The following is a 23,738-nucleotide window of genomic DNA, read 5'->3' as shown; positions in this document are numbered from 1 at the left end:
AAGGAGCTGAGCGGGCAGTCCATTAGCAGCAGAACAAGGGATGTGATTTCCACAGCCATCTCTGTGAACCTGAGAGGTGCCTGGAATGGAAGATGTGAGAGAGGAATGCTGGGGAAGAGATTTTTTTTTTTTTTCTCTGGGCAGTAGGAGGAGAAGCTGATCAGTGTCAAAGATTTACCTCTGTTTGACACCAATACCATTCAAGGAAGATGCTCTTCCCACAGTGCCCTTTGCTAGTGGTGTGAGGATGTTATAACCTGCTTCAGGAAAGCTTTGCTGTTCTCGTGTATGGAACTTATAGCAAAAGAGTTGCTCCTGGCTGTCCTTCCCCTCTGAAAGGATTTGGCAGTTGGAGAAGTTTATGACACAGATCTAGCCTGTGTTTTGGCTGTTGGACTCTACAGCATAGTGAGTGTACTTCACCTCTTGTGGAGGGCATCGCCAGGTTGTTGAAAAGAAGTAGTAGCGTGTGTGGGTGACAGAGGGTACATAATCTTCCCTCAGTTTCTTCAGAAGGACTAATCCAAAATGAATGAAAGTCTGTTCATATAAAAAGCTCCTATAGTTTCATTTTCTTACGAATCATATGATTGGCACTCAGTATATAGGGGCAGAAGCTTATCAGTGCTTGTTTTCCCAATTACATTTTCTCTATTCATTGCTATTTTGCACAGAGAATTTGGTGCAACTGGATTTTCAGCACTTAATAGTTTTTGCATCCAAAAGGGAAAAAAACATTAAAGAACAAGCTTTTTATCCCCAGCACTGTGAATGTTGAAAGTTTCAAAATCTATGGTCTGTATGAACTTAGAAAGTTGTAACGAGCTGTGATTCTGCGAGGCCTAGCACTATGAGAAAAATGGTTGCCCATCATAAAGTAACCTGAAATACACAAATGCTAGATCAAGCACATTTCATTTTGGGTATATTTTGTTTCTGATTTGATATTCTCATGCAACAATTATTTTATATCAGTATTATCATTGTTAATTGTGATACACATTCTGTATTTTATCTGAATTTAATAGGCCAGGCTAAAGGAGCTATATATGGAATTTTAATATTAAAACAGATGTTGTTACAATGACTTAGATAAACATTTCTTCCTTGATGCTTTTATGCACTGTAAAAGGAAGATTTCTCCATCTTTCCTTTTTCCTTTGCTTTCCCAAGTTAAAAAGAAGCTTAGATTAGATAAAGCTATGCTAGGAATAACTAGTCCACCACTTCTTTCTGGGCTCAATCAACTGGTCATGAGAAAATGGTCATGAGAAACAGGCAGTCTCTAGTGGCTGAAGTGTCTGTGGTCACAACTGTAAACGTTGATGAGTGGTGGTTGGTGTGGGCTTGGTTGCTGCAACTCAAAAGAAGAAGAATAAAGCAGCAATAGGCAATGCACCAATGAAGTACTGTGGTCCCAAATGTGCATAATGCCCTGATGTTTAGGAGCTGTTGTGTCCTGTTATATGCTGCCATACCAGTATGTGTGGCATGATCTCCGTTCTAGCTCTGCGTAAGGGATATAACTACTGATGATGGTTGAATCTAGCCATAGCTGTCCGTGATGAACTGTAGGATTTTAAACAAGCAAGATAACACAAAGACAGACATGAAACTTCTCCGAGATGAATATAGGGCACAGAAATGTTAACTGTGGAATTTTTTACCTTGGGTTGGTTGAAGTCATTGCAATCTTCAAGCATTTTATCATGTGTATATGTAAAGGGGTGGGAGGGCAGACATGCAACAGCATGCATCGTACACTGTGCCCGGGGATGGTGTGCTCGTAATACCAGAGGAAAGTTCAGGGAAATGTTTGCACTCAGTAATTACATTCTGGCTTTCTGTGCAGGGTAATTTCAGTCTTGGCAGTTGCCTTCATTTATCCAGAGAGTGTAGTGATAAAACCGATTTTCTTCTCTCACCTTGATTTTATTTCCCCCTCCATTTTTACTATATGGTATCTTAGCGTTTCAGCCATACAAGCAGCAAAGAAGCAAGCAATTCTGATCAATAATCTTTCTGTTCCCACAGGCAGACATGAAGAACTTGTTCCTTCTGCTCCTGCTGGTAATGATACCACCTTCTGCATTTTCAGTAAGTAAAAGCTCTTCTGAACACTGTTACGAGAAATAAAAGATACTTCTGTTAAGGACTGTCAACATCTGTAACTCAAGTATTTTGTAGGAGATATTCCTGAAAGAGCTAATGGGTTCAAGTCATCAGACCTACTGTTGTACGTTATGAAAAGTTTAACATGGCAATTAAATAACAAAATTCTGGTATTGCCTTTGGCTCTAGGGGTTGTTATCTGCAAAGCAGTAATTGCTGTCTCCTGCTTCAAAGCTGCAGAGAGTTCTCACTTGAAGTAAAAAGAATGAATCTTTGGTTAGCTGGTTTTTCTCTTTTCTTTGGTCTTAGTGGTCTAAGCCATGTGGTTTAGCTTTACTGGGGGACGTAATCTTTCTGTTAAGCCAATTTGATATTGTCAGAAAAAGAGCACAGCTATTAGGAACTGGGAACCTCTTCCTTTCTGAGACAGAACTGGGATCTTTCTGAAGTAACTGCAGCTTGAGAACAGTTTCTCTGAGTTTAACTTCAATTATATTAATAAGTTGGACATCTGAGGTAAAAGGTGACCTGCTGACTAGAGTAGAAGTGTTAGCGAAGGAAGATGTGATATGTTTGTTAGGTGTAAGGAACAGAGAGGGGGGGAAAAAAAGAAGTAATTATCACCTGGAGTGTTTTGTGGGAGTAGTGAGGAATTATAAATATGCTATTAAAATTAATGAGTCCCTAACTTTTAATCTCCAGTAGGATTATGAATTTCTGTTCCCAGATTCAGCATTTGCAAATCCTTTCTAGGCCTTCTTTGAAGATCGAGGTTGAGAGGCCAGAAATCAAGCAGAGTTTGCTAGTCTTCATAGGTTTCCCATCTTACAGATGGAAATATGCTTAAATGAGATCTTGCCATCTCACATCTAATAGAAGATGGTGCTGTATGTTAAGAGAACCAGAAACAGAATATACTATATTCAGTTCATCTGTTCACCTGCCTATCTCCAACCTGGTGATCTTTTGGAAGGGAAATGACTGAAACACCCTGCAACTGTGAAGGCTGACATTTCTCTGTAGCATTAGACTGTCCCCTGCATGCAATCAGTACCTCCTCTTGAAGCCATGCTGAATGAAGGGAGAAGGTTTTGCTTGGCCACCACTTAATTCTAGTTTCCCTGACATGCTGGATCTGTCCAAGCCATGAGGCAGCAGGAAGATGCAGCAACACTGAGGCACTCTGTGGCAGTAATTCCCCATTTTTTTTTCTGGGAGGGAAGAGAGAAATGGTGTTGGTTTCATATGGGCTGTTCCTTACCAGATGCTAATGCAAGTAGGCTGAAGCATAGCAAGAAACAGTCAGCTTGTGAGAGCTGGAGCTGGCAGGACTGACTGTACCGATGGCAACTCAAGTCTGTGCTAGATCAGGCGATGCACCAGAAGAGTAGTGGAGCTGCCTGAACTCTCACAGGTGGGGCAGCTCTGGAAAAGCAGTGTCTGTGTGCCTCTGTGTCACTGCTGCAGAAGAGCAGCAGGGCTACCCTGTTGCTATAAATGCACTTTTTGTACTTATGTGGTGGGAGAAAGGAAGGGAAGGAGAGGGTGAGACTGAAATCTGAGGCAGGGAATACTGCACGGTGGGAAAATTAGTTGGAGAATTGCTTGCAGTTCTACACAGTTCTCCACTCCTTTAGAGCTTCATCTGAGATGGCAGGCTTATTGAAAAGTAACTTTAATCCATGTCATATAGCATTGAAAAGGTCCCTTCCCTGTGCTGCTCTTTTGTAATTCTCAGTGGCAGAGGTATGAGATTGTCAGGTGGCATGGTGCATTTCCCCACACTGAAGGAGAAACAATTCCTTTAATGTACATATCTCTAAGAAATTAAGGCTAAGTATTAGATCCAGGGCAGCCTTGCAGCAGAGACAGCAGCAATTGTTTTGATTTTCGTACCAATGAGCTGCCAGTATAGCAGCAATGGGTAGAAAGGGGGGGGTCACCTCCAGCTATACAGTGAATAATGTACACCCCAGGAAGAAAGTGGTGGTAGGAGAACTAAAAGCAGCAGAAAAGGCACAGACTAGACTCATTCCAGAATGAACCACTCACCTCTGAGATCCATCCTGTCCACCAATGCAAACAACAATTGTTTCTTGGGCACCTTTTGTCCCAGAAGCAGGAACACATGAACTTGCAAACACTGAGACTGATAGTGCTAATGGGAGTACAGCTATAAATGTGTGAACTGCAGACTTACACAAGGATGGGTCTATGGAGATTCATGTCTGCTTGTGATTAAAGGGTGTAGATTGATGCCTGCTGGTTTTCACCTTTTCTACTTTTGGAGTGGAGTAGCTGAACTTGTTTTTAGGTTATTGATTGTTAGGCTAGGGAAAGCAGTGAGCAGAATAAGGGCAGAAATGTTGACGGGGCTAAGACTTGAAGAGCAGCTGAGGCTATTGCCTACATCTTCTCTCTGCTTGCAGTCTGAGAGTGGCTGGTTTACCTGCCAGACATGGCAGGCAGCATTAAGCGGCAAGAGAGAGACTCCTGCTTGTCGAAACCACTGGCTGCTGAGAATTTCCTGCTCAGTGCTCTATCCTCAGTGGGACCCACTAGACTCTTCTTCCCTTCTTCCCTGCTAGAATATGGAGTGGGTCTTACCGTACAGTACCTGTGGTGTGTCTCTCTTTTCACCAGGCTTTGAAGGATCTGGAAGAGGACGTGACCCCTTACTTGCAGCTTCTTTATTGTTTGCACTGTGGTGATGGAATCATAGAATGGTTAGAGTTGGAAAGGACCTTAAAGGTCATCTACTTCCAACCCCCCCTGCCGTGGGCAGGGACACCCCCCACTAGAACAGGTTACTCAAAACCCCATTTCTTGAAGACTTCCAGGGATGGGGCATCCACAGCTTCTCTGGGCGGCCTGTTCCAGTGTCTCACCACCCTCACAGTAAAGAATTTCTCCCTCATTTCTAATCTAAATTTCCCCTCTTTCAGTTTAAAACTGTTAGCCCTTGTCCTATCGCTACACTTCCTGATAAAGAGTCCCTCTCCATCTTTCCTGTAGGCCCCCTTTAAGTACTGAAAGACTGTAGTACTAGAAACTACAGCTGCACAGTCAGAAGGGACTGTACAAAGACAAAACAAAGATGTCTCTTCATCTTATATATGGCTGTCTCTCCTTCTTATACCCTAGATATTAATGCAGAACTGAGACAGAATTGTCTAGTGCGATTTCAGGCCATCCTGTCATTGCTTCTGGGAAGGTTGTGAACAGTGGCAGTAATGGAAAATGCCAGGTTCAAGTGTTTTTGTCATGATTTTTCCTGTATTTTCAGAGAAGGATGAAATGATGTAAAACTGCCTGAGCCCTGTCCATTAGTGCTACTGCTGATAGAATGGTGCTTTTGGTGATTTAGAAAAAATAAATTCTGAAGCTTTTCCATGTGAAAAACTCTTCTATTATTGTTGCATGCATGTATTTGGCATGATTGTAGGTGTGTACTGTATGCTTTGGGGTTGCTTTATATTTAGTAAACATGACGTCCATCAGGTTTCTCTCTGCCTCAATTTCTTTTTTACAAGTGTGATTTCACGTTGGAAAATTTTTGCATCTGGAATTCCTTCTTTCCAGATTGGAAATGTCTTATCTGCCCGTACCATGGAACTATTTCAAGGAAAAACTGCTCATCAGAGGAAGAGTTTTGTTTAATCTTTTATGATCTGTAGACATTAGCTGATAGTTAGATCATGTCCAATACTTACATTTGCTCCTAGATTGTACTGCAGATGTGCTGAAAGTGAAGGTTGGTCTGGGGCTTGACTGAAAAGCATATTCAAATACATTTCATCTGACAGTATTGCTTTCTATGGGTCTGCATTTCTAGTGCTGTTTTTAATTTCTTCTAAAGAAATGAGCATAGTTATTGTTTAAACACTGTTAATCTATTGACTAAACTTCTAAACCCCTCAACTAGATCTGACAGGAGGGGCAGAAGGGGCAGAAGGACCTCAAATTTAAGGTCATACAGAAACAGTGAAAATTACTGTGAGAAGGGAGAAAGAGAATGAGATTTTATTAATGCTACTATTGAGGGAAAGGTAGAAAAAGTGCATAAGAATAATTGTACTGGGTAGGACCAGTTCATCTTGCCCTGTATCCTATCTCTAGCTATGTCACAAACACATGTATAGAAAAAAGCTATAAGAAGATTGGTAAGTTAAGTACAATTTCCCCCAATATGCTTCTAGTCATTTATAACTTATGAACCCTTTGAGCTGGAGAGGTCTCTATTTCTCTTCCCTGAATTTGGTCAGTGTTACCTTGAAGCCATGTAGACTTCTAGCATCACAGAATTTCTATCATAACACCAAAATTCTGTTCTTGAGTGGTAAAGATCAGCTCATATGTAATAATTTTATTTTTTTAGGATAGGATTACCTACATGGTCTCAACTGTCATTTTGTAGTGACAAGTCACTTATACTATAATGGAACAACATTCCGTTGTTCTTTGCAGTATGTTCCTCCTTCTCTATTGTCCTTTACTACCCTGAATTACCCTTATCAGCTGCCTTTGTTACATCTGTGTTTTTGGCGTAACTTATAAATGTGTTGAGCAGTTCAGGTTCCTTACAGAATTCTGCTGCTGATGTCAATTCTTGCAGTGGATGGAGATTTCACTCCTACCTTTGTTTTCGTCTTTGGGCCACCTGCTCATCAGCCATGCAAGGACTTTCCTTCTGGCTGCTTGTCTTCTTTCAAAGCTTTAGGTGAAGGATTTTGCTGAAAGCTTTTTTGGAAGTCTGAGTGTATTTGACAAGTTACCCTTGTTGACATGTTTGTGAATCTCTCAAAGAACTGCAATAGTCTTAGAAGGATTTGCCTTTAAAAAAGCCTTACTGACTTTTTCCCAAATAGACTGTATTTATGCAGGTGCTGGCTAATTCTGTTCTTTGTTATAATTTCTATTAATTTTTCAGTAGACGTCAGCTTTACATTATGTGGGTGTACAGTTCCTTGGGCTCCCTGGGATCCTTTTGTAAACTGGTGTCAGATTTTCCACTTTCCAATAATCAGATGCCAAAATGCTTTTAGCCGAGAGGGTTGTCTGCTAGTATGTAACAGTTTACCCATTTCAGCCTCCAGTTCCTGTTAGGTCCCTTGGATAAACAACTTCTGGTGACTTCATACTGTGTGTTTTGTCCACTTTTCCAAACAAGTTTGGGGTCATAAAGTTTTCTCACAATTCCCCTCTTTGTGGTGTTTTCTGAATGTCCCCAGTTTCTTCCACAACGATTCCAAGAATTAATTTGACTTCTCTGCAATGGCTGCATCTTTGTAGAGAACTCTTTTTATACCCTACTCAGTTCCAGGCCACCCAGAGTTTCTGGAAGGCTTTCTGTTTCTGAAAAGTAACTTATCTGCTCTGCCCACTGGCCAGCAAGCCAGCAGGTACCTATTTCTGCAGCGGATGAGGTGTGCACAGCATCCTGCTCAGCAGGGGATGTGGAAGGGGCCAGGTATATGGTGGAACAGCCCATAAAGAGGTAGAAGAGTGATGAGTGTTGGGGGGAGGTGAACACAGGGAACATGGAAAAGAGTTGAAAACAATGAGGGAATGGGTTAAGTGATATAGGGAGAACCTGAAGTGTTTCGGGGAGCTGAAGATGTAAGGGAAATAGTGGATTTTAGTGGATTTGTTAGAGGGGATGTGCTAACAAGCCATGGCTGGGGTGATAGAAGGGAATGAAAGGAGATTCCCCAAACCACAAAACCCACAAACCATTAAACCTAATGAAGCCTTGGGGTTTTTTCTCCTCTTTGTGAAGCAGTTTGTCCTAATAAGATACTCTCTTCTTCTGTATCGTTTTGTATTTCACTTCCTGCTGTCACCATCTTGTTCACTTTCATTCTTGTTTTTCTAGTTTTGCTCAAATGCAATTCTTTGATTGCTTATTCATTATTCATAAAAATGGTACTTGGCATTCTTCACCTTCAAAGCTCTTTGCAAGCCTGCTGTGTCTGAGCCAAGATCAAGGGTTAAGACAGAATAATAAAAAATGCTTTACTGATGTGGGTCTGATTAATTAGCTTATTTTTTGTTGCATTTTCGGCTATTAGCATAGCCAGTTGCAGATGGATTTATCTTGAAAATGCATCTATTGGAATACTATCATCTATCTACATTATAAATATGTGATATACACCGAATGTTTTCAGCTCCCTTTCAATTAACTCTGAGCAGTGAATGCTGCATGTCTTGCAGTGCTTAGCTCTATGGAAACATTAGAGGTGATCGTCATTGTCCTACTGGGTAGATCTTCTGGATACAGAAAGGAGAAGGAAATGGTTCACATCCTGAAAAGCACAAGGTCTAAGAATACACTCCACGTGGATGCCCTGGCAGCACCACTAGGCTTTACTGGCCATGACTAGCCTCACCCTGTCCTGCCCAGAGCCCCGGACCCCATGGCAGCCCCCCAGGGCTGTCAGCCCTTGCCCTAGCGATGCTACAGCAGGGCTGGCTCTGGCTCCCCATAGCCCTGCCCTGCCCAGCCATGGGCCCTGACGAGCCAGGCCCACCTGCAGTCCCATGTCCTGGTCTGGCTTTGGCTCTCCCCCAGCCTCCTTGCTCCCTGGCTTGCCCTGCAGCCCTGGGAGAGCCCCCTGCTACTGGCCCCCAGCCCACAGGGAGCAGCCAGCCCTGGGGGAACACTGACAGTTTTCTTTCTTTTTATCCTCCTTCCCTTATTAACTTTTCTCTAAGCAATTAACTTTCCTCTAAGCAATTATAATTCAACCTTAGCAAAGCTGCATTTTTTACTGGGGACTTACTACTTGCCAAGACTTTGGCAATGAAACCATTACTGAATAAATGACTGTGGTGATAACTTTCTTTTATAAAGTGTTTAGTTTTCACACTTCGTTCATACGTGTTTCGTCAATGGGGCTACATTTCAAGGGTGTGTCAAAATAAACATTAACCTTATTTCAGAAACTGCAAGCCACAGAAAGCAGATATTTATTAAATAAAAGGATGTCATGTTATTTGAGAAATATTAAGAAAGGTTAAAGAGAGAGTCTGAATGTTACTATGGTTTTAAGCCATGGAAATGCTGCATAAAATAACAGTAACACCTGGGGAATCAACCTCACATTACCGATCATTGACAGCAGTATCTCTTTTCAGTGGGTAACAATTGTAGTAGTCAACTTCCAATGTCAAGGATTTCCCACTGTGACCTCAGTGACGGCAGCAAGATTTGTATCAGATCTGAATGAATTCTAGTAACTATGTGATGCAACTCAAGAAATCACAGTAAAAAATTTTCAGTGTCCAAAAAGATACTTCGGTTGTAGCTCAATGGACCGAAGCTCTGTGATCTGCAGAGCTAAAAGCAAGCACTAGCATTGTCCAAAACCTCTCAGGCATAGTGTGGATATCAGCTTTGAGGAGTGACTGTTGGAGTGGTGTAACATGATGTTTTGTTGCTGCTTGTCAGCCTGGAAAGGCAGCACAAAGAATCACACGATAATTCAGGTTGACTATCTCTAGGCCCCTAAAGGTGCCTGAGGGGTAAAGGAAACACTAGGGGTAAGAACTTGGCTGAGATTTAGGTTGTTTGGCCCTGGTACTGCAGACCTTCACTGCTCACTTTGGACTGTATAATAAATTGGTGTTTGCTTTGATAGCTTGCCAGTATTTGAGTTGCAATTGAGTTGCAACAAGGGGTTAGGAAATTATTCATGCTGAATCGCTAGTGCACATTTGGTTATATGAACTTTGTGGATCACTGCGTGCCTGCAATGCATCTGTCTGGGAAGCACAGTCCTCTTCCCATGCATAGTTTCCTATCCATCTCATCAGACTGAGTGAGAAGTCTTTCAAGGACCCTTTTAAAAGTGTTCCTACATCCTGCCAACATTTTCTGACTTTCTCAGTCAAGTCCCGTTCTTAACTCCTCTTCCAGTGCATGTTCCATATATAAAAATAAATATTACATGGCATATATTATGCTATCTTGGACTCTTTTCCAGAATTCTTTTTTTTTTTTTTTTTGTGTCTTATGCATAGTGGAATTGTCTTTAAAGATGAAGTCTGGAGCTCTAGTGACTCAGAGACACAGATTTTTTTTATTTGCTGGTTCTATCAGATAGAGTTGGCCTGATAATAGCAGTTGCTGCAACTGCATCAGCAATGCATCTATCTAGGAACTGATGAAAGCAATGCGGTGTTCATAACAATGAAATCACTGGCCTTCTAAACATTTATACTGCAGCAGCCTGTTTACCAGTGAGCCCTGAGAGCGTGTGGTGCCAGGGTCACGTGCATCATCCATATCCCCAGAAGGTATGCGTTTTTGTGGTCTTAACAGGCAGTAAAACTAGACAGAACAGTTGGGCATTAACTGACTGTCCTTTTTGGAGTTTTTAGAAGTCAAGTAAGATGGTTGTAAACTTTCTCTCACTTTTCCTGAAACATTAAAATATATACTTAATGCAGATAAAGGAACTCTATGTTCTTGTATGCATGTAAGGCTGAAGTGAGGGAGGAATGGAACCAAATGAATTGGTAACAGTGATGAAGTTTGTAGATTTTTAGTTTTGGGGTCCAGGAGGGACTAGGATTTTAGTCATCCTGGCTGACAACAGATAAAAGCATTCCAGAGTCTGAAGAGAGCAGGAGGTGGCTTTTGGAACAGAAACTAGCTGACAGCATCTAAAAACATCTTGTTATCAGATTATGTAATAATAGATTTCTTATTTATTATAAACATGCAGCTTTATATTTGCCTGTATACACATGCATGCAGTTACTGAAATAATGAGGACTGTGCACAGATTTCTGAATGTGGGAGTTGGGCCCCTATTAAAATGTTTAAGACTATACAGCTTTGGGAGGATTATTCTGGCTGATGCTCCTTTTGGGGTATACATAAATGGAGCGATAACTGAGAAAATTATTGTTCCTGCACTCTGTGGATGCATAAGCCTTACAACAAAGAGTCCCTGTAGATTTTACTCTCTATAGATGGAATAAAGAATCCTACTTCTGTAGGAGGGATATTGGAATATTTATCAGGTTGGTGTGTGTGTCAGGAAAGGGCTTTCTATCCTAATTGCCCCCCAGTAATCTGACTTTCAAATGCTCTTCCTTTGGATTTTATCTACATGTTTTTTTCTGCCTTATGCTGACTGAGAGGTCCCTTGTTTCCAGAGTGAGCTAATACTGCTCCTAAATCAGTCAGTTGATAGAGAGGAATAAAAGTGCAGAGAAACAGAGTGGTAGCATGTTTCATTCTTTTGAGAGTAAGGGAGGAGGGATTACAGGGGGAGGAATTAGGTGCCTGAAAGAAAAAGTTGGGAAAATAAGATGCCTTGCTGAAAGCTGGAACTTTATTGACAGGATTACTCCTGGAAAGGCAAATGAGAATGCAGAAGACAAACACTGAGCTCAGTATTTGGAATGGGAGGATGGGAAAAGGTTTTGGCAAGGAGTCAGGGCGGTGTTGACTTGGCAGAGAGAAGGTATGTAAAGTGGCTGTAACCTGGGTAGTGCCATTGAGTGAGCAGGGTGAAGGCAAACAGACTCAGTCTGAACCAGAACACTTGTCCCGAAGGATTTTGCTTGCAGAGGTACGAGAAAGAATTGTACAAAACTTTTGTAAAGGAAATTGAATAGCATGGACCAAGAAGAAAGCGCTTCACTTCAGAGCGATATAGGTAATAGGCAGGAAGAATTTCGGGTGGCTTTGCAGCTAGACAGTTGTGGGTAATTTGGTAGCAAATGCATAATTGGTAGGATGATTGACTGTGTTGCTCTGTCAGCAGCAGGGAATTATTCCTTAAAAGAGGAGAGAGAAAGAGAGAAACAAGACTGTAACTCAGGGACATACGGTCAAGCAGAGAACATGTGTAGAAAATTATAAAAACTGTTTAAGTGACAAATGAGGGTTAACCCATGCATCTTGTCTGAGGCGGATTCACTAGATAGTTTATTAGGCTAGCTCCTATTTCTAGCAGAGACCTGGATGTCTTATGTAAAAGCGGTTATCACTAAGCTGAAGTGAAAATTATGTTCTTAAAGTGAGGAGTTGTGCCTTCTCTGTAGGGCTTGGAAAGTGCACTGGGTGGGTGGAAAGTGTGAGCCATGCAGGGCTGATATTCCTACTATGGTGAAATTCTCCATTTCTAGGATGTTCCTTGTCAGAAAACCCTTATGATGGCATTTACTAGTTGGGTGATCATCAGGGAGTAGCTTACATGAGGGACAACAGGAAGGAATGGAAAACAGAGCAGAAGCAGGGAAACGGAGAGGATGGGAATATGGGGTCCTGTGTTCAAATCAAAAGGGGCTGTGTGAAACTGGAGGACGGACTGGGATCCAGACCCAGGGGTTATGTAGATTTGGTGGGATACTCTGTGTGGAAGGGAATTAGACTACATCTCAACAATTTTTTACCTTTTGTTTCTCTGCCTGCCCACTCTTCACTACCCCAGATGTCTAAGTGTCCAAATGGTATTTATTACCTTCTCAGCTGTGTAATATACACATAAACTACCCTACAGGGGCAGCTGCACAGCAAACCCTGTTTTTACAGTGTCACTCCATGTGTAATCCTGCATTTGGCTTCTTTTCCCAAACAGAATTAATCCTGTTGCATCTTGTAATTCTTTTTTTTTTCAGGATATTGCTATTCTTCATGCTAAACCCTCATGTCATGCTGTATGTGGATCCTATCAGCTGCAGTAGGCCTTTTTTTCCTGAAAATATGATATTTCATGTGCTTCTAAGACAATGTGTTTTGGTTCGTTCCATTGCACTTGTAACTTTTTGTCTATATTATCATGCTTATTTCTCTTAATGTCAGTATCCATTCAGACTTTCTAAATGCAAAATTAATTAATGCTGTAGGTAATTATGGCCCAGACCTTGACCTCATCATCAGACACAGTTAGAAAAGGGAAAAAACGGTCCATATATGGAATTTTGTTGCAGTAAAAAGTGTGTTCCGGGCATTTCCTTACTGTTTCCTTTATTTCTCTTAAGTATCTGGCATGGAGCCAAGGATTTGGGATTACGTGCCTCTATCGATCTGGTGTGGAGTGACAGTGCTCATAGTCCCTGAAGTAATGATTTGCCTTTTTTGCCTAGCTGAGAGGGAGATGTTATCCCCTTTCAAATGGTTATTCAAAAGAGCTGATATCCTATGTATAGACAAACAGTAACAGTTTAAGAGATATTATAAAGCTGGATGTGCTATATGGCTTCAGGAAGCTAATAATCCTAGATATTAGAAGCTTGATGTTTCTAATGTATTATTCTCTGCCACTTTTCATACTAGGAATACAGCTCAGCAAGACAGTCTCAGCAAGAGAACACATAGGAGCTCTCCTTCGTTTTCATTGTTCTTTTTCCTGTGTTGCCATGTCCATTTGTTATGTCTGTGGGGTTTTTTATTTACAGGGCCGCCGGATGAAACGGCAGATTGATGTCTGGGGGAGCTGGGGTGAATGGGCCAGGTGCAGTCGGAGCTGTGGCGGTGGAGTCAGCTTTCGGCAACGACGCTGCTATTCCCAAAGGTGAGGCCTCACCTCCTTTTCCTTTCTTTAAATGTGCTTTTCTGTTACTGAGCTCCTGTACTTCTGTTCCAATATACATGTAGAACAAAAACGACCTAATGTTTGATTCCAGGGGAATAAGTCACCTGAGTTCACTTTGAGATGGTCCTTGGCTTCAGTCTTGTCCCTGCTGTTTTGAATAGTGCTCTCTTCAACACGTCCTTGCTTTGGCTCCTTTGCTAGAGCACAGCCATTTCTCTGTGCAATCAGGTGATTGGTATGATTGGTATGGCAGCAGCGGTTCAACCAGGTCTAGTGTAGCAGGCTTGGGGGAGAGGGAGGAGAATCCAGAGCAGTAGGTTTCTCTCTCTCGAGCCGATGACCATGCCAAGATTTTGTCAGGCATATGATTCCCAGGGAGGTAAATTGCCCCAGAAGAAACAGAAGAGTGGAGTTGGCTCAAGTGGTGTTAACACTGTGCAATCTCATTTGCAGCTGGGTTAGATGCAGTGAGGACAATGGCTGGGACAGCACCTGTTGGGAATGATGGACCTGAGATACCCTGTTGTGGATAAAAGCAAAGAAAATGAAAAACAAAGAGCCAGACTCTCAATAATATCCTGAAAAAAACAGCCTCTTTATGTTTAGAGAAACAAGAGGGGTTTTTTTTGGTAGAAGAATCCAGAGTTATGGAGCACCGCTTCTTCCCACCCAGAATAAAGAAATGTCTCTTCTGAAGGCTGCCCATTATGATATACAGCTGTGTGTTATGGCAGACACCTGACAGAATCCCTGACAGGTCTCTCCATTTTAGGAATGGTGAGATATTAGACATTTGTTGGCTTTTCAGATCAATTTCCTCCGTAACTCTTATTCCATAATTCTCAGCTAGAGACATTTAGCTGGAATGAGGGTGTTGCACACTTTGCATAGGCCATTCCTACTAGTGGGCCTAGTGTGCACTTAAACAGCATGATAGATGATGTGTGTGCATATTCTAAATAGGCCAGTACCCTCTTGCTCATAGCGTGTTTCTGGTTCCGGTAAGGACACCTCAGCTGTGTGTCAGTGGACAAAGGACAAAAAGTTCTGCTTCCATTATTTAGTGAAAACATGACCCTAAAGAACAATACTGCAATTGTTCATGCTGTGTGTCTTGTTCATGCCAGAATGCAAACCATAGCAGAAAATGGCACTAGAAGATGCCAGTTCCCTCTAGTAGAAAACAAATGCATTTTAGTTATTTTGTGGCATCAGGAAACTGCGAGGGTAATATTCTTGATGCAAAGGTGACTTGTAATATCTGCCATGAGGTGATTTTTTTGCATGCATATTCTTCAAAGAACTTCATGTTGGTTTTCTTTCAGGACAGAAGGTGCTTCCAGTTGTGTTGGACCAACTCGAAGCTATCGGTCTTGCAATGTTCAGGTACAGTGCTCTGTTTGTGCTCTGGTTTTTGTCTTTGCTTGCCTGTTCCTCCTTTTCCCCAGACAAACATCATTCTTGTTCAGAAATAATATGTCATTATTAGTTTCTTTTTCTCTGGCATCACTGATGAATGCTGTTTGCCAACAGTACCCCTTCAAAAACATATTGAATTTATGGCCCTGATTTTATATGGGAGCAATAACAAATAAAAACCCGTTTTTTTGTTGTACACAATTTCCTCCTTTTCATAATGGCCCAGTGCAAACATTTTCTCCTCCAAACAGAGCTGTCCAGAAGACTCCCGGGATTTCCGGGCAGAGCAATGTGCAGAGTTCGATGGGACAGAATTCCAAGGAAAGAAATACAAGTGGCTTCCGTATTATGGAGGTAATGACAAATACAACACGTAGGATTACTCTTCATCCCTGTCTATCAATAATATGTTCTGAATTTACTATAATGTTTTTGACTGTAGTATCCTAGCAGGGGACTTCTTTAGCTGGAGTAGTAGGCAGAGTGTTGGCATGGAAAAAATCTTTTTGCCAGCAGCAGAGCAGTGCTCTCATGAAGACGTTGGATGCATGGGCCAAGAGACATCTCTCTGCAGCACTACATAGCTGTCTCTTGTAACAACAATTCTTTCAGAAACGTTGCTCAAGAGAGCTGGGAATGGTTGCAGTCAGGTTCTAAAGTGTTAGAGAAGCAGAAGCTCTGCTGTATTTTTCAGTATAGATGAAATAATATTAGTGGGGCACATGAGAAACAAATGCACGTAATTAATGAGTGCTTCAGGAAATACGACATCTCTTACAATTGGCCTGTGCTTTCTTGAGGAACCAGTTCAGAAGGCAGGTGTAGGGTCCTCACTTTGTGCTTTGATATGTTATCATTCCCAGCGGTTTAACAAATTACGAGGGATTTCAAGATGCATTTAAAGTTTTGTTTACTGGCTGTTAAGATAATAGCTCCCTTGTGTTCTGTACCAGCACTTGTTATTCTAGAAAGCTTTGTATTCCAAGGGAGCATAAGAACAGTCCTACTAAGGCATAACCAAGTACCCACCTGGCCCAACATCCCCCTTCCACCATTGGCCAGCCGAGGTGCCCCAGGAAATTGTTGCATACAGTGAGGCTTTACCAGGGTACTTTTCCAGCCCACAGCAGTTTGTGACCCAGGAATTTGTTCAATATCTGTCACTTAATATCAGTTCACCTCTCTGTTTCTGCTCCTGTGATCTAAAACCAGGCTCCTGATGCATTAGCAAGCTATTAGCTGTAGTATATAATGTTTGTTTATTTCTCTCCTAACAGCACCCAATAAGTGTGAGTTAAACTGTATTCCCAAGGGAGAAAACTTCTACTACAGGCACAAGGAAGCAGTGATAGATGGGACTACCTGTGAACCTGGCAAGCGGGACATCTGTGTAGAAGGAGTTTGTCAGGTGAGCCATCTTGTTGCCTCTTGCCTTTACCATTGTGACTGTCAGTCTTTCTATTGCTTTCCTTTCTTCTACTTGGCCCTTCATAATAACACCAGAAAAGCAGAATCATTCTGTTTCTGAGGTGCTGAGGAACGTGCAAACAGCGTTTATCTGTCTGTATCTGAATGTGAAATAGAAGATGCCAACTGTCCTTTCTCTGACAATTCCTTCCCCACCTTTTCCTGACTTTCCAGATTCCCTAGATTCAGGCTTTCTCATTAGATCAGTCCGGCATTTGGCCATTTTTCCTTTCTTTTCTCTGTAATTATGGTTTATTCATATCAATGACCCTGTGCTCTGACAGGCTGTTGGCTGTGATAACATGCTGGAATCTGCCAAGAAGGAGGACAAATGCCTGCAGTGTGGAGGAGATGGCAGCACCTGCTACGGTGTGAAGGGCACTTTTGATGTGGCAAGCCTCCCCAAAGGTACAGCTCATCTAGGTAGTTTGCGTAGGTGAGAAGGAGAGAGGTAAACCTAAAGTCAAGCTGCCACAAGAGCTGGTGGGGATAACTACTCACATGGTCGTTGTAGGCAGGCTTGGATGTTCGCTGGAAATGTCTGCGAATGGCATGTGGCTCGTTAGCTGCTATAGCATCAGAAAATGTATTGATGGCCTTACCCTGGGAATCACTTCCTTAGTCTCAGTACAGACTGAAGTACTTGCTGTGCTGCTGATGTCTTTCCCTGCTCGGTTTCCAGCAAGTGCTAGAAATGTACCATATGAATATAGCTACATACCTCTTTCATAAGACTGTCCCCCATCCAGTGTCTTGATGCCCTCCCTCTCCCCGGTACGAGGCTAGAAATGGGACTGCACTTTCTGCAGTTGGCCAATTTTGAATCATTTCAAGATAACAACTGCACTGTGGTCAAATCTCTCTGTATTGAGCTGCAATATGATGCTTGCTGAAATCCCAAAGATTTTAAAATCTAAAAAATGGACTTTGCCCTGACTCTTGTGCTTACTTTGCTGAGGTATAGTTGGAACTTTTTAGACCTGGACTGACCTGTGGATAGTTTTGGGTGAAGCTGTTCAGAATGCAGATAAAGTGACAGCTGAGATACTTTATTATCATAAAGATAATCCAGTTCTTCAGGGACCCATGAAACCATGGGCGTCTTTGGCATAGAAGAGTGACTGTGTGGCATCGACAGGCAGATACTGAATAATCATCTCTTATTTTTCCAGGTTACAATCAGATCTTCATCATCCCCATGGGAGCCACCAGCATCCTAATTAAGGAAGTTATGCCCAGCAGGAATTTTCTGGGTAAGCCTTATGTCAGAACCTGTGTTTCAGTCCATTTAGATTCCAGACATTGCATTGAAATTTGGTTTTCGGATACACCAGGCTTTGGGATGTTTACCTTGAGGACTTGATATGGCAGAGGGCATTACAAGGGGGGCAGTACTGTTGGAGGATGATGGTCCCATTTTTTTGCTATGCCTACAGTGTAGTGTTGAGTGGAAACAGGAGTATCCCTGCTGAGTTCTTATGGTCCTCTTTCAATGTGTGAATTTTTGCTGCATTGATAGATGCTGCAATATTAGATTGTTGCCACACATAAAGGGTAGTAATGCTGATGTAGAGGAGCTGGGGTTCAAATAATGGACCTGAGAGCTCTGTGGATTGCCAATACTCTGAAAGTCTAGAGTAGGCTCTGTCTTGTGGTATCTGGAGCCAAGTGTCAGATTAGAGGTGTGTTAATTTACTGCCTTTTCTTCTCTGGCACGTGGATTTGTCCAGCTGTCAAGAACGTGCGAGGGGAGTATTATCTGAACGGGCATTGGACCATTGACTTCAGCCGAGCGCTGCACGTAGCTAGCACGGTTATGCACTATGACCGTGGCTCGGAGGGTGATCTGGCCCCAGAGCTCCTCCATTCCCGGGGTCCCACCACAGAACCCCTCGTCATTGAGGTAAGTGGCTGTGCCTGCCCCTCGCTGATGCTCTCTTGCTTTGGGCAGTAGGAGTGCATTTGTGGGGACCACATGGAGAAGACTGGAGAAGTGACAGGGCCCTAGGGGAGCTCTGGTTCTGTTGCCCAGAAAGGAGCAGGGCAAGGCTTGATGTTGGCTTCCTGCCTATTCCTTTGGGCCCTGACTTTAAGGGAGGGAAGAGTCAGTACCGAATGGTGTTGGGGCAGGGAGAGGTTCCAGGGCACTGCTTGTTATGGTGTGCTGCAGGCCAGGCAGGGGTACTGTCTGTTACAGGAGCAGCTGGACCTTCTGCTTCTGAGAGGGATGAATGCACCCTTGTCTGAAAAATAATGCTCTCTAGAGTACCATAGAAAGCAAGGAGAAAATGCAGCGTAGAGAATTAGTGCTCCTTGAATGGGAGGGAAGCAGGCCAGCTTGAACCCTTGAAAGCAGGTCAGCTTGAACGTGGTGGGGAAATGCTGTGAAGGTGAAAAGTGCTGCTGTTATTTCCCTGACTTTATTCCATGCTTTCACAGCTCATCAGCCAGGAGCCAAACCCAGGGGTACAGTACGAGTACTACCTGCCCGTGCAAGGACAGGCCCCGGGTTACAGCTGGAGCTACGGTTCCTGGAGTGAGTGCAGCTCTGAGTGTGGAGGAGGTAAGGGGACAAGTCTCTGGCAGCTGCTGTGGGGTTTATATCCACACCCTGAAGACAGTGTGACTGCATGCTGCCCTCTGCAGCTGCTTCCCAGCAGTCTTCTGCTGGAAGACAGTCACACAGGTATCTGCAGGGGGCAGCTAAGGTTTTGCCAGGGGAGGGTCACACACGGAGTCACAACAGGACTGTGTCCCCTGCCTTGTCCTGTCTTATTTTCCATGCCCTAGTCCTCAGACTTGTTACTAGGATCTGTTAAGAACCTTCATAAATAGCCTTTGTTTTGCTTCAGTTCTTCATGTCCTTTTCAGGCCTTTTCAAACACTTGAGAAGTTCTCTCCAAACTGACTTGGCCTACATAACTGAATCACATCATTCATCTCTGCCGTAGCCTGGAAGAATCCCTCTCTTCAGGGGGACTGTCAGATATCCTGGAGTGTAACATCATGTTCAGTTTACAGATTCTGCTGTGGCAAAGTTATGGATTTTAAGCTAAAAATCAAAACAAAAAAACCCAATCAAACAAAAACCCCTCTCCAGGTGACTAATGTATACAGTTCCTATCAGCCTGTTCTGGTCTTATGTGCTGATGGCCATTTCAATAGCTTTTGCCATATTGTGGTTGTAGGAGCTGATACTGTCTTTGCTGGGCACTCTTATTTTGTAGGAAGTATAAAGAATTGCAGGTTGTTCTCCTGCATCCATTCTTCACAAGACTGACCTTCTGGGTCTAACAGGAGGCCCCCAGCTCTGCTGCTGTATGCTGCACACACTACACTGAGTTCCTTGATAAGCAATATAGGGATATGGCACTTCCCTTGTGAGTCACAATGCTTAAGATAACAGGGAAATGCCCTTCAGCTACACAGAACTATTCTGTCTCTCTTGCCCTTCCAGTTGACTCTTATGTGGTGGGGAGGCATCATTCATACTGTCACTATTGACAGAGCAAGACCTGCACCTGACTCTTTTCCAGGTTGGCTGGGGTGGGTGTGGATTCTGCACTGCTTTAGAAACTTGTTTTGCCAACAGCAGTGCATTGCAAACCTAGTCCTGCGTTACTTGCATCGATCAGGATACTCTCTTGCTTCTCCTTTAGGTTTCCAATCACGCCTGGTGTTTTGTACCATAGACAACGAAATTTATCCAGACTATATGTGCAGGAATAAACCACAACCAGACAACAACCGGACATGTGGCCGGCAGACTTGTCCCCAGACAAAACGGTAGGATTTCCTTTCCTCTTCTGGACTCTGACTTCTTTCTGAGGTGCTTCTGAAACCAAGAAAAAGAACGACCATCTCACTTCTCCTGCCCTCCAGCATGGTTCTCTCCAAGGAAATATTTCAGTTGTCAGAGAAAGCCTAAGGCGAGGAAGGTGATGATAACACTGTGATGAGCATTTCTATGTGCATAAGGAAAGGGCTTAATACGTCCTATGTTCATTTTATAGATCAATTAGATTTGCTTTCCAGAGTATGATTGTGGAAGATAGTCCACGTGCAGGAGAGAGGAAACAGATTCTCTGGTTTTTGTTCTCTTCAACTGGAGCTTGCAAAAACAGAGGAGTAGGTCAGAGGGTGTCATCTTAATGTAATTTTTGCATTCCCAGTGTCCTTGCTTTTAGAAAGGGATGAATCCTGGGATCTTTTCATTCTGCAGCATTTTCAAACCCTTTTACCCAGCCATTTCCACCTTGTCCCTTGTTGGCATAGCCTTGCAGTTGGCTTCACTTGGCTTTTACATGGACATTCAGAACTGTAGACAGAGCCTTAACTGTGTATCTGGTGGGTGCAGCGGTGGCCCTTGAGAGTACTGCTGTGGGTGAGAGGGCACTTGGAAACCTAGGAGCGTTTCTGAATACATGGTAGCCTGTAGCTACTTGTTTTAAGTTCTTTAAATCCTTTGTTCTGTGTATTAAGGACTTCTTACATCTATCTGCCACAAGCCTGGAGCCGCAGTGGAGCACGGAGCTCTCAGATGAAGAGGTAACAAGGAGAAGGAGGTTACAGAAAGTACAGGAAGGCAGCTGCTCTCTTCTGCTCTCCCCCTAGTTGCCCACTGAAGTCTGTGGGGACATGGGGGCTTTCTTCTTTGGCACTGGTAGTAGCCATGGGTGGTGTTTGCTTTTGATTCTCGCCTATGAAAATGATGGTGGAGGATGCTGGCTCGCAGCTCTGCTTAGGTGGTTGTGCCTGCTCCTGCTAACTTGGTTCTTATGAGACTGAGAAGGGGGCGGTTTCTTTATAGCTTTTGGCTGCTTATCCTGATAATTGTTGTTTTCTTCTCTGCAATCAAGGCAGAGAGGTGAAGGGACATTCTGGAAGATTTTTGTTTGGTTTATTGAGATAAATAAAAGAACAGAAAGGAAAAGAGAGCATGATGGATTGGACAATTGAAACATTGGCCAGGGTGCCAGCGTGCCATAGCAAAAGCCTCAGAATTTCTCAAAAGCTCTCCTGTATTTGGCATGAGCCCTATAGCTGGCAGAAAAGTGACTATATACTGTGATGAGTGTAAGGATGATACAATACTTACAATGTACACTGAGGTATGAGAAGTAAAAAAGATCAAAAGTAAAATAGTTGCCCCTCAGCAAACTGCTAATAGCTTAGGCCTTGCAATGCTTTGCCCTCTAATGCGGGCCCAAGCCTTATGGTTGACCTTCTCTTACAAAGGAAATGAAACGAATGTCAAACAAGATGTCTTGACTCGCGAATGACAGAAGCTGTAGGTGAGCCTAGCCAGTTGATACGGCCTGTCTAAAACTGTACATTTGCTTTACAATAGGCAGAAAACAGTTTGGGGGTGGTGTTTTTTTTTTTTTAGCCCCACTGGAAGTTCTGAAAAATCTTGATCAATTACCTTTTTTTTTTTTTTGAGCCCTGCAGCCACACCAGTGTGACGCCAAAGTGACTTCTACTCACTGTAGCTGTTCCCTTTCCAAAGGGAACATCTTATTTTATAGCAAAGGCTGCTCAGTTTTGGGCTGATATCTGCATCTTTAGCAGTAAAGAAGAGTATCTTAAAGAGATGAACATGTCTTCTCTTGGCTGAGTCTGCTATGGAGTTTCTCGTAAGATGTGAATGGGAATTGACTGAAACTCAGTTTAGGGGTGGTGAGGGCAGACCGGGGAAGCAGCTGGAAGGCCAGAGGAGAAAACATGAACCACCTTCACACCCTGGCTGGGACAGCTGACTGCAAAGGGAGTCAAGCAGATCACCATGATGCCCACCTTGCATCACTAGTGCCTTTTGACTGTGCACCATGCTGGAGTTGGGAATGAAATATCACGTTGTCCCTGGAGCCAGGCCATGTAAGCTGTGCTCCTGGCTACCTGGGCAGCTCTGAGACACAGGAATAGACAAGGGCAGAGATTTTAGCATCCAAACAGTCAGATTGTTTTGTGGATGTTCCCCCTTCCATTAGCAAGGGTGTATCATTTCTGTGACAGCTTCAGCAACCAAACACAGGACAAAATCTATTTAGCTTTTGCAGCTTTTTTTTCAGTGTGTGTTGCTGTTAGAGAATTTGGCCAATGGGAGGAATAAACCAGCTTTCTGCTGGCTGTCAGCAAAAAGTTCACAAGCACTTCTGAGAGTTTCTGGCATAGTTCACAGGAAGAGTGAAGTCTTGGCTTGGTTTTGCTGTTTCTGTTAATGGCTGGAGTGTAACGGGTGGTTACGCTGGTGTGGGTTGCTTTTCTTTTAGCTGATCTGGATTGTTTTCTTATTTTCTTCCTTTTTTTCTTTGGTGTTCCATTCAGGCATGGCATTTTTGCAGACATTAAGAGACGAAAAGCTATGGGGAGAAATCTTCCCCCTCTGGGAGAGCTCTGCACTTCCATAGAAACAAGTGTTTTGTAGTTGGGGGTCTGTCTCTGGAGGTGGGACTCATGCTCTGCATTGCCAATTAAGCTGGGCAGCACTTGGTCAAATGGGAACTTGCCTCTGACTCTATTCTGCAAAGTGACATTTTCCCTGTCTGATTACAACAGGGACACAGCACCAACCTCCCTGTGCCTCTGGTCAGTTGAGCTGGGCTTACATTTGTCTGCTTGACGCTGTGACCCACAGGTGGAAAACGGGGGAGTGGGGACCCTGCTCGGCTACCTGTGGTGGGGGCACCCAGAGTCGCTCCGTTTACTGTGTGGCGTTTGATGGTCAGAGCTCCCAGGGGGTGGTGGATAACGCCGAGTGCATGGCCTTCGCCCAGCAGCCTCGCAGCAGCCAGCCCTGCAACGTGAGACCCTGCGCCACCTGGAGCACCGGGCCCTGGTCGGAGGTGAGCTGGTGTCTGGGGGGCAACTGCTGCTTGGCATATACCAAAGGAGGATCTGCCAAATCTCAGGGATAAAGAGCCACACTCCTTTTCTGGGGTTGCAGAAGGTGTGTATTCCTGGATAGGTGATGTGCAGAGGTATAGGACCTTGTCCTTGCAGTCCTCCCAACAAGTTCTCCAGCTAGATAGCAGCTACGCCCTCCTATAAACACATCCTGTTCCTCAAAACCATGTGTGCCCCCTGTTCCTCTCATTGTGTCCCCCCTCTTCTCCAATTTCCCAGTCCTTTCCCCACTCCTGTATTTTTATCAGCAGGCGTGAGAGCTGCTGTCCATCAGCTGGT

At 43.4% G+C, this 23,738-nt stretch overlaps 1 protein-coding gene across 1 annotated transcript in view; it reads left to right on the top strand.

The window, feature by feature from the left end:
- Nucleotides 1-23,738, top strand: part of PAPLN (papilin, proteoglycan like sulfated glycoprotein) — a 44,528-nt gene that overhangs the window by 5,019 nt on the left and 15,771 nt on the right. The window contains 12 exon segments of the mRNA XM_074149423.1: nt 2,035-2,097; nt 13,531-13,646; nt 14,993-15,053; nt 15,338-15,440; nt 16,364-16,494; nt 16,838-16,961; nt 17,726-17,806; nt 18,284-18,456; nt 18,993-19,116; nt 20,213-20,339; nt 21,036-21,101; nt 23,191-23,398. Coding sequence (XP_074005524.1) covers nt 2,035-2,097; nt 13,531-13,646; nt 14,993-15,053; nt 15,338-15,440; nt 16,364-16,494; nt 16,838-16,961; nt 17,726-17,806; nt 18,284-18,456; nt 18,993-19,116; nt 20,213-20,339; nt 21,036-21,101; nt 23,191-23,398 — 1,377 coding nt within the window.

Source organism: Numenius arquata, chromosome 6 (assembly GCF_964106895.1).
Source record: "Numenius arquata chromosome 6, bNumArq3.hap1.1, whole genome shotgun sequence".
Lineage (NCBI taxonomy): Eukaryota > Metazoa > Chordata > Aves > Charadriiformes > Scolopacidae > Numenius > Numenius arquata.
The sequence above is the reverse complement of the archived record's forward strand: the minus strand, read 5'-3'. Positions and strand labels throughout refer to the sequence as shown.